The sequence below is a fragment of the Vigna umbellata genome, chromosome 4, assembly GCF_029865625.1.
Source record: "Vigna umbellata cultivar VRB3 chromosome 4, Vumbellata_1.0, whole genome shotgun sequence".
NCBI lineage: Eukaryota > Viridiplantae > Streptophyta > Magnoliopsida > Fabales > Fabaceae > Vigna > Vigna umbellata.
The window spans coordinates 11,755,160-11,766,924 of NC_142168.1; the positions used below are offsets into that span (position 1 = coordinate 11,755,160).

Here is an 11,765-nt window from a genome sequence, read left to right on the forward strand (position 1 = left end):
TTCCAATGACAAGGAAAGAACTAAACTTTTTTTGTTGTGTACTCTTTATCAAACTTGAATTTGGTATTTATAATTGAAAAACTAATCAAAATTTTGAAAGATAAGTAAATTCAGTTTTTGTTTTAGTTGTGAAATAAAAATAGTTACTAAATACTAAATTTCAGTATGAAATTAAAGACATAAAGGTATAAGGCCAAAAAATTCTTACCTAATTATAATATATAAATCACGACTTCAAAAGAAGTTTGCTCATAGGCTGGTTTTACGATTTCCATATCGCATGTTTTTGTTGATGTCAATCTTTGGCTCCTAATTTCTCCCCATTCCTCTCACAAGTGACGTTTGTCATGCCTCGTTCAATTCTCCTTTCTCGCCAACTTTAATAGTTATTATTTTAGATCAAAATTTTCTTAACTCATGTCGGCATCAGTGTGTTATTCTTAATTGTTTTTTTTTTTTTATGTTTTTAATTTGTTTGTTATGGTCTTTATTATGTCGTTAACAACTTTGCGTAACTCCTATAACCACAATTAGTTTGTTATATTTTTTATTGTCGTTAAACCATATAAATCAGTATGTAGCAGAACACAAACCAGGTCGCAAATGACATACAGAGCTGAATTTGTTCTGGTCAAGCGTCTAATGCAGGCTGATCTAGTTAATGACAATCTTAACTTTCATAATCAAATGAGTTCAATAATGATGCACGGTTCATCTACAAAATGTTCATTCCATTCGCCGAAAAGAGAATCGTACCGATAATTAGCGTAGCATAGTTACTATAATTCTAACAAATATCTCTTCCATATCAAAGTATTTTTCCCCCCCTCATTTGAGGTTCAATAGTCATCTTTAACTATTTTGTCCCGTATAATGTCCAATAGCTACGCAGATAATTTTATTGTCAACTTCACGGGTATTTAGTTGTATCAATACAGCTAACATTATCAGCCGTACTTAACCATGTATTTCTCTGTATTGTTCTTAGTATTTAACCATGTTTAACGAGAACTATAAAAAGAAAACTAAGAATTTTGTTGAAATTTATGAGTGCAGGCAGCCTTTGATCTGAGTAATATCGGTAGACACTTATCACAGCTAAAAAGTTATAACAAAGCCCTCCTCTGAAAAGCACCGACATTTTATAATGGCATCAAAGCAGGCATTACATTCCAAAGGACAGTAGCATGAATTTTGGGTCTAAACTGCTTTGTTATTTGTAATCAGAACAGGAATGGCGTAGCCTGCCTCATTCAAACCTCTACTAAGATCATGCGGCAAGCATTTGACAACGGTATCAGTGAAGTTCATCTGTCTGTCACTACATTTAAAAAGCTTTTCAAGCCACCATGTGTCTGCTACATCAGTCTTTTCACCAACAAACTTCATCATCCTTTCACTTCTTTAAAAGGGATTTGAAGTCACTGAAAGTCATATTTAACCAAAACCCCGCTTTTGAGTAAGTATGCCTGCTCCCTCGCCAATATACATAGGTAAATGTTCACATCAACCGACCTTAGTAGCCAAACCTATCATTCAAGGAAGTACGTCCATCACCTGATTGTCCTGCACAAAGCAAAGCAATGTATGATCGTCCAATAAAATGGCAATTCAAGCACATGGTCAGATCTGAACCAAAATGTTTTTACCTTCAGGTGGAATCCACGAGTCATAATCCATCTCATTATTCAAGAAGGACGGTTTCTCAGGCCCAAGCACTCGTTTAGGGCCCCTCCTTTCTTGGGCTTCACTTCTTTCCTCCTCCTCATCAGTATACAGCCCCCTATTGTGCTTCAATAGTAGTGCCACAGCATCCTCAGCCATTTTTTCCCCTGACGTGGAAGATGTCAGTTGTTGAGAGGTGTCATTACTATTTGCCGCGGTTGTCTCAACTTGCTTCCGTTTCCTTAAAATTAGACCAGCAGCAGACTCAATTTTAAATTCCGCTGAAGCCTTTGAACTATCACCACTGCCCAAAATTTTGCCCCTGTCCTTGTAGTCCACAAACTGATTGGACTCGTCAGTGTCACCCACGTTCAGTGAGGGCATCGACTGTTGGGTATCATCTGCAACTCTATCCTCTACAGCTCCAAGCCATTGGGGCTTTGGTACAGCAAATACAACATTCTCAGCCTCCAACTTGTCACGGCCAGGTTCTGACTTGTCTAAACCCGATGTTGCAGCTATAGCTTTTTCTCCTTCTATACAGTCATCTGATTTGACAGAGGTCTCGCTAATCTGGGTTTCCACAGGTGGTTTCTTAACTTTCCTGTTATCTGCCTTTGCACAAGGCTCAGTGCTTGTCTGTGCTTCTACAGGTGGCTTCTTCTTGACGATAGAGATATTTTCAGATTTTTTTGGTTTGGGTTCTTGAGCCATCAACTCCCGCTTCTTGGAAGCTTCTCCTGTTGGGTCAGCAATCTTCAACAGGTAGCATACTCTATCAAGCTCAGACTGAAGAGTTGACAATTCCTTTTCAAGTTGCACACTTTTATCATGCACTGACAGAAAAGAAGATCAGAATGGGTAAACACAGCCAATTCTCTCTAGGTGCAATTTAAGACATGACGTTGCACATAATGATACATAAAGTGAGGAAAAATGAAACTAGGTACCGAAGACATTGAAAGGTTAGTATAATTAGTTAAAGGAACTCACCAAGTTGAGATGACAGCCCTGACATGTACGCATCAAGTGAGTCATCAACTTCATCTTGAGTAGCACTCTTTGACTTTGACAACATATTGTTCTTTTCAATCATAAGCAACTCTCTCTTTTCATTCATTTCATTGGTGATGGCATCTCTCTTATCAAGAAGAGTATCTGCAGTCTCAACAGATTGGTTGTCACCAAGTTTCTGATGTGAAGGCTTTTTCTTGGTACGGTCATAAAATTCATCATCATCACTGAACAATACAAGTAAATACCAACGTGCACTTTAGTTTTGGTACATCACCAGCAGCATGACAAAGTCAAGCAAGCACACTAAACATATTGCACTTGCTTCACTCCAAAAAAACAAAAGATTCCAAATATATATACAAGCAATTAAAGCATTTAGTAGCAGTTAATATTCAGGAATGAAACTCATCTCCAAAAATTTTACTTTCACAAAAATGACTTCCATCAATGATATTTATACCTAACATATTCTTCTTCTTCTTCAATTGCGCCTTTCTTCTTGCCATGAGACATTTTTCCTGTACGTGCACCAAGGCTCTCTCTAATACTATCATTCAATGTCTCTTCCAAGTTCTCGAGTTCTTCCAATATCTATTCCATTAAAAAATTTCAGCTAATAAGCTCACGTGACAAATATTTACCCAATTAAAAAGATAGCATGATGGGAAAAAAATTTATAATTCTAAAACCGCTGACAATCACAGAATATTAAGAACAATATATAAGGTTCTAGTCAAATTTATTCTTCTCTGATACCTGCGTTATTCTCTGTTCATTCCTAGCAATTTGAACCTGTTGACCTTGAGTTAATCCACCCTGAGAAATGTCTTTAACTCGTATAGAATTTATTTCTTTCTTCATATTAGCAATCTGAACAAAGGAAGAGAACACAAATGACTATCATGGTTAATAGGTGTTAAAGTATGCGACTGTGTGCATCATTGTCTTTTGGTTACATTATATTGTAATAGTTGCAGCTTAGTTAGACCCGTTAGTATAGTTAGCTGCCTAGACTAGTCTAATAGTATGCATATAAAAAATATTGGAATCCCTAGACATTGACTTGATTCAGTTCTATCATATTTTCAGAATTAGAAAACCTCTCTTTGAAACTCTAGATGGTATTATGAGCTTCTAGAGCCTCAATCAGGGCTATGGATTCAAATCCAGCAACCGGATCTTTTTGGTGGTTTCTCTCTAAATCTGATCACAAGGCAGGAATCGAGAATCCTGCATACTTGGGAGTTGCAGGATCGATTGCTTGCCTCACTTTCTTCTTCTGTACTCATGAAATTGGTTGCAGAAGTTCATGGCAACACTGGGAAACTATTCATAATCACTTTCATGCTAAATGAAAGCTTGAGCTTGGCATCTGTGCATGAAGTATGCAATGCCAAAAAAGTAGATTGACCGACTGGTGAACTTTTCTTGCAAATAAAAAACCTAACTAACTCTCTCACCACTGGGATCTTTACAGGGCATTTATATTTTAAATCATATGGTTAGCATTCAATTGGAGGATTAGATATGATGATAGTGTTGACTATTGACTGTTATAAAAAATTAGTGTTATATTCAGTTGAATGAAATTTTCAAAGTGATAAAGTATGGATTATAATTCTAAAACTGGGAAACTATTCATAATCACTTTCATGCTAAATGAAAGCTTGAGCTTGGCATCTGTGCATGAAGTATGCAATGCCAAAAAAGTAGATTGACCAACTGGTGAACTTTTCTTGCAAATAAAAAACCTAACTAACTCTCTCACCACTGGGATCTTTACAGGGCATTTATATTTTAAATCATATGGTTAGCATTCAATTGGAGGATTAGATATGATGATAGGGTTGACTATTGACTGTTATAAAAAATTAGTGTTATATTCAGCTGAATGAAATTTTCAAAGTGATAAAGTATGGATTATAATTCTAAATAAAAGAAAGCATGTGAAACCAAACTAAAAGGAAAGACTCGCCTTTTCCATCCTTTTGATTATTTTCTCACGGGTTTTTTCCTGTTTCTCTGTAAGTTGTCCTTTGTATGACTGCCACGTTACTTCTTCAGCATCGTCCTGAAATTTGAATCCATCAAACTAATGAATCAGAAGACATAAATACTAAATAGCTCACTCGAATTTTAACAGAAAAAGGTAGATTCTGAGGTCAGAACATGTAAAATGTTCATAATTAATTATATAGTTCAAACAAACAAAAAAGAATATATAATCATATAATTACAGGCTCCTACAAACCTCTTCTTCTTCAATAGCATCCTCACCCATGCCCCAAGATATACCCTCAGCAAGGGATGCTTCCTGTCTTGCTCTTCGCACTGAAGCTTCCCTATCTAGCATTGCTTCCCGCATCTTCACTTCTTTCATAAGTTTTGCATTAGTTTCCTACAAAATAAGCCAACATGAAAAATAAAAGCGTGAGCTGCAGTAATAATCAGATAAAAAATTATAATTTTGTCAAAAAAAAAAGTAAAGGGTGAAGAGAAGAAATGTTCGACCAAAGATGGTTATAGCCCCTTAAATTTTTTAAGTTAAAAAATAAAACATGTTTAAGACACCAAATGAATGGTTTGTCTAATTAGATGACTTTTAATCAGTAGGTATATTGACTTCAGTCCAAACAAGGACCTTGCACGGCATAGTCCAATAGCCTTTATGATATAGTCAATGTTTCATCTTTTTTAACTAATATTATTCAAGTATACTCTGTTGTTTTGAGAAGGTACGATGGCATCTGCACTTAATGCAAAGGCAATCTCTTGGTCAAAGCCAACCATCAAAACATCCACCTTGAACATAGAGCACAAGGTGTCCAGGAAAGACGCTGTAACAAGTCATATTAGTCATCCAAGCAGGTCTCACTACCAATTTCAGTAAGATAAACTAATTGATTTATCTAATCAAGAGATCAAATTGGTGAAATGCATTATATGTCATTTAATGCATCATAATATCTTTCTCTCTAATTAGATATTAGACCAGGCATTGGAAACTCACAATATATCTCCAATGGCTATACTTTCAAGGGAGCCTATAAATACAAAAGGAGAAGTCTTTGAAGACACATAGAAGCATCCCATGAAGTTTTAAGCTATTAAAAATATCTCTGGTCATTCTTTGTAATATCTTTAGAACTTTTGCTGCAAAATTCTGTGTTCTATATTCTAGAGTTTGTTTCTCACAACCCTCGTCTAATGAAAAGTTGAATTTCAACTGAAGGCAAGTGAATAGTGCATGAACCATGCTCTTGCATGAAGGGGTGTGTTAGATGTATAAATAAAACTAGTCATGTGTCTTTAACTAACAACTTGACTTTGGGATAGTTGGCCCACAATGTATTCCAGTTCCATAATTACTCAAGTGATAACTGAAAACAACATTTATCAACTTAATAAGGACAGAATTTACTAAATATAAAAACAGTACAAATAGCGCACTTAGAGAATGCATTTATCAACCCAAATATAAATATGACAATTATTTGCAAAAGGGAAACACAAGAAAGAAAATTTCTGTAAAATCAATTAAGCCTAAGCACATAAAATACTGGAAGCTGGGACACTTCCTTTTTTCCCTTTGAAGAGAGGTAGTGGAACACATTGTCCAACAGAAAACAACAAATGGTTATAAATGTAACAATAAAATAAAGAATTCAGGATCTTACAGGAGGCATCAAGTCAGGTGGTCCTTGAAAAATGAACATGCGAGATGACCTGTGAATGTAATAGAAGATGAATGTCTATATACAAACATAAAGTAGGAAAATAAAAATTCTTGTAGATGAAAATTCATCCAATCCTATTATTAGTAGTGGGTTTTAAGCCTAACTCAACCCCACAAAACCGGCTTGTAAGGTGAGGTTTGCACCTCACTTATATATTATAAATTGGCCTTATCTCTAGTCGATGTGGGACTTCCAACACACCCCCTTCACGCCGAGGTATAGACATCTCGTGCGTGATAGTAGAAATTGGGTGGTCCAATAGCGGCCCGATTGCGGGTGGAATAGAATAATAGAATGCCCACTTAGAACTCGCTAGGATAGGCACTAACCATGGCTCTGATACCATATTAGAAAGTGAGTTTTTAAGCCTAACTCAACCCCACAAAACCGGCTTGTAGGGTGAGGTTTGCACCTCACTTATATATTATAATGTGGCCTTATCTCTAGTCGATGTGGGACTTCCAACACACCCCCTTCACGCCGAGGTATAGACATCTCGTGCGTGATAGTAGAAATTGGGTGGTCCGATAACGGCCCGATAGCGGGTGGAATAGAAGAATAGAATGCCCACTTAGAACTCGCTAGGATAGGCACTAACCATGGCTCTGATACCATGTTAGTAGTGGGTTTTAAGCCTAACTCAACCCCACAAAACCGGCTTGTAAGGTGAGGTTTGCACCTCACTTATATATTATAAATTGGCCTTATCTCTAGTCGATGTGGGACTTCCAACACCTATCATCTTCATATGTACACCATACTAATTAATAGCAGAGCGGCCAACTCACCAAAAATTCTATAGCAGTAGTGGGATGACCACTACTTTGATCCGTTTACTCAAGGTGTAAAACTTAGTCAAATTAAATTTATGATAACTTTTTGTAGAATGCAAATTCAATCAATCCAACTATTGAAGCTAGTTATACTATCTTAGTGATCACGTCTATCAAATTTCACATAATTTAAATTTATATACATAAGTTCTCTAACAATGAATATTTACATATTTTTAAATATCATATTATCCATTAAAATTAACTGATGATAAACTTTTAAATAATTTTTAAAGTGTATGAAATTGTGTATATGTGGTCTAGTTAATAAGTACTGTTGAATTGATTAAATTTGCATTCCATAAGTTATTCAAGGAGCAATTTGACCAACCCTACACATACGCTAATAAGTAAAGAAAAAACCTAAACTTTAATTAATTAAAAATATCACATTAATTTTTAATTAAAAAATTTATCTAAATATCCCCAAGAATGTTATGACAACAAACATGTTTTAGTCATTCCTAGGATTCATAATCCATACACATGAAAAATTTGTTTTATACCGAATGCCAAATGTTAAAGAATAATGAGCCTAACGAACCTGTAACAGAATTTACAGAGGCAAGGTACGACAAATAGAAGAAGATTGCATTCGGAAAGAAGTAAAGAGACAGAAGGATAGCATGTCCTCCACCAAAAGACTACTAAAAATGAAAAACCATAAGAAAACACCAAAAAAGTGATCAATAATAACAATGCATAATGACGTCCTTAACCTCTACACAAATCTGAATTTTTCAAGACCTTTAAAAAGATCTTGAAGGTAAAATATCATATACTAATTCAAACGGACTTGTTACATGTCAAACAATTCAACTGGACTAATCACATATCCCTTTAAGAAGCTAGAGTTTTTCAAAAAATCTGCAACTAACTACTCTGAATGGCTTAATAACTGCTGCATGGATTGTAACAGTAACAGATACCTAGTAAATGATATAGATTAAACAAATAAACTTATTTCTTGTCTGAAATAATAAAAAGGAAGTAATAATAGCTTGAGTGAGAACTAGAACAGTATGGGCTAGAGGAAAAGACTTGTTTATAAGCATAATAGAAAACAAACCAAAGAAATAACTACCTGCCAAATCGAATGACATCACCAACATGCAAGTCAACATATGTGTTCTTTTCCACCTAAAAAAACAGGAAAAGTAAAAGGATTTATGACCGTGATGCTATAAAGTTTCAAAATCTGCAGACATTTTTCCTAACAGCTGGGCCCAAATATTTCAATAAAATACAATAGTAAATGATAATCTTTTGAACAGCCCGACCCAAATATTATGCATGAACTAGGGTGAAAATGATAAATTAAATCACAACTAAGGTGAACATTCAACTGATTATTGTGAATTTCATCAATTATAGGGTTGCAAATATAATGTGGGGCATACAAAATATTTTATGTATATACATCATTTGGATCAGCGTAATATCAAAATGATAATCTTTGGAAATTGCTAATGAGTTTCACTGCAATGTAGCGTTGTTATTCCCTGGATAAATAGATTGTTTTTGCATTACAAAGGATTACAAACTTAATAACCTTCTCACTAGCTAGTACTACACGAGACCGTTGCCAAGATCATTTCTGTGGAGGGGGGAACATTTTAGATGCAGCCCAAGTAACAAATGAAGTAATTAAAGGCTTTTTAAAACATGGGTTAAGTTAATCACTTTTGGATAAGGTTTTGGCAAGAATAGCTCTGACTGAACCATATCAGCAAATAAGCTTAGCTGACTCTCCTACAGTCTACTTAGTAGTGATGACAGAGATACATGTTAACATGAAAGCATTAAATAGTAGAAAAGGGGAATTTAAATAAAAAAATATTTAAGAATAAGAGCTTATATAGCAAAATTGACAATTCCAGCATCTCTTCCACAGTATATATTCCAAACATGAAATAAGTCAGGAAAAGGGACCACAACAAATATTTGATATCTCAGAAAGTATCACCAAAATTTAAGAGGGAGAAGAAATGCGATATGATACCTGATTTTTGTTCAAAAAAGTTCCATGAGTACTCCCAAGGTCATAGAGATATGCATCACCACTTCTCTTAAACTGAATAACTAACAAAAGATAGATGAAAACCTTGGTAAGAGTCAAGGACGAGCATTATAAATTGCTAAAATATTTGAAAACTATTTGATTTTAAAAAACAATTTACGGTATCTTAGACAATATCTCCTTAGAATAGTTTCCCTGTTTCCTTCCTTTTCATAAGTCCTCTTATCTCGTGATTTGTCACCCTATTTAATTAGGATTGTGATATTGAATTGATATGAATAAGTGCTAGTACTTAGCGTTTTGTACAATGTTACAATACCCAAGAATATTACTCAAAATCTCTATTCTTTCAGTTGCCTCCTTTAATATCTAAAACCCTGTAATTTGAGCAAGAATGTCATAGTCTGATTGATTGACAAATATTGATTATGAAATTCACAAAGTTGTCCATAACTTCAATGTGACTTTTAGATGTTTTCAAAATGGATGCAGGTAATTCAGTCATATTGGCTATTATGATAGTGCACGCTGAGATGGGTTTATATCATGACGTGTGGTAGGAAATAATCAACTCTAATCTTCTTGAACTAAACAATTCAACTACGTACTAAGCATATAGAAATAGACTTCCACTTTGTCCATGAAAATAATGATCATATTCGTAGGAAGGTTGGAAGCACATGATGTACATGCCCCAACTTTGTGGGGGTTGGGGGTGGGGAGTGGAATGGTGATAAATGTCTGACACCAGAGTAATTCAAATTAATATATCCTTCATCAAAGTAACAACATAGGTCAAAAACCACCCCAATGTCTACGGAGACGTCCTGCAGCTAAACCTCAACACGTCATATGAGTAGAATCACAATAACAGAGAACATCCACAACATAGTTTATCATAAGTAAAGCAATTTTGCAGTATGAAACTTCATTCAACCAAACAAAATCAGCCGTATCGGGTCTGAGATAGTTAGTGTCACGCAATTCAGAAGAGAGAAATATACGAAAGTGTGCGTACCAGCATGAAACCTAGAAATAGTGGGGTGCTCGAGCACGAAGTCGCAGAGATCCAATCGGCCGAACATGTAAGCTCCTTTCTCGCACACGTCGAATTTGTCGATGATGGAACCGTCCTTGAGAACCTCCAGGTAGAACTGGTGACAAGGGGCAGCGCTCCACGGGGGAATCTTGTAAGGAACCGCAGCACCCTGAGAGGGAGGCTTGAGCGAATCGCGAGGCGGCGGCGGCGGAGGTTGGGGTTCTGTTGAGTCGGGAGGAGGAGGCATTGAAGGGGCGGTATCTGGTAAATTAGGGTTTATGGGGGGAGGGGGGGCCATGGAGTTCGTCATTGCGGTTCTTCGCAACCCGGAGAGAGGTGTTGAAGTTAAGATGATGAAAATGCAGCAGCAGAGAAGTAGAAGATGAAGGCGATGAATATTCAAAAATAAATAATTAAAAAGATAATAAGAAATATTTTAAATAGATTTTTTAATATTTTAAAGGAAATTGAAAAGGAATAATTATTCTAACTAGTTTTTTCTCGGATAATGATATTTGATATCATTTTAACATCAGGTTAAATATGTTTTTTGTTCCTTAAGTATCATTGATTTTTGGTTTTAGTCTTTACTTAAAACATTGATGGCATTTAACCCAATCTTTGCCTCTGTTCACCTCAAGCCACCAACAAAGGGGTTAACCCTCTAAGCAATAGATATAGAACGAAAACCATAAAAACACTCCAACGTTTCCAATCCCAGTGAACAATGAGATAGAAGAATTAACCAATAAAGGGCATGCTAAAAAAAAAACAAAGAATGTGCTTTCGTCTTTGAACTAGCAGTGAGTGTTGCTGGGGACGTTTGGTGTTTGAGAAAAAAATCCTTGCATTGAGAGGGAGGAGAGCAGCGCTCGTGGCGCCGGTGAGGAAGCGATTCCGGTGAGAAAAGCGACAACCAGCTTTATCGACGGTGGCTGGTTTCATTCGTGGTGGTGGAGACTCGTCACAGAGAAGCAACGATTCTCCTCTCTCACACGCAGACGGGTCCTGTTGATGATGGGTTTCGTCGGCGACGGCTCTGGTAGCAAGCCGCATCACCGGTGCGACCTTGACTCATGGTCCGAGAGGCGGCGACTGGGTGCGGCGTGAATGGCTTGGATGCGCTGCAGAGGGTGAATGCGTCTTCCTCTCACGCGAAGGAGAAGGGGCAAAGTGGTGGTGGTCCGCCGTGAAGGGCGGTGGCTATTTCGGCGCAAGTACCGGCAACATCATGGACAACAGGGTGGTGGCTGTTCGAGTGGTGGCTGAGGCGGCAACGTCCATGCGGTGGCGACCCGTATCTCCGGCAGCACCTCCAATCGGGTTCGAACGACGTCATGTGTTGGTGACTTGATCTGTCAAATAGAGAACAGTGAAGCTAACAGAGGTCGTGGCATTGTCGTTTGCCAGATCAACCAAAAGTTGACGCCGTCCATTTTTTAGGACTACTTTTA

At 36.7% G+C, this 11,765-nt stretch overlaps 1 protein-coding gene across 1 annotated transcript; it reads right to left on the reverse strand.

The window, feature by feature from the left end:
• Nucleotides 1-1,014: 1,014 nt before the first annotated feature.
• Nucleotides 1,015-10,658, reverse strand: LOC124848862 (SMAD/FHA domain-containing protein). The gene is made up of 11 exons (XM_047326678.2): nucleotides 10,291-10,658; nucleotides 9,255-9,334; nucleotides 8,337-8,392; nucleotides 6,360-6,408; nucleotides 4,934-5,080; nucleotides 4,658-4,753; nucleotides 3,439-3,552; nucleotides 3,143-3,273; nucleotides 2,659-2,906; nucleotides 1,650-2,501; nucleotides 1,015-1,566 (listed from the first exon to the last, which is right to left on the reverse strand). Exons 1-11 carry the CDS (start codon nucleotides 10,619-10,621, stop codon nucleotides 1,517-1,519), a joined length of 2,154 nt encoding a protein of 717 aa, XP_047182634.2. The 5' UTR covers nucleotides 10,622-10,658; the 3' UTR covers nucleotides 1,015-1,516.
• Nucleotides 10,659-11,765: the final 1,107 nt, after the last annotated feature.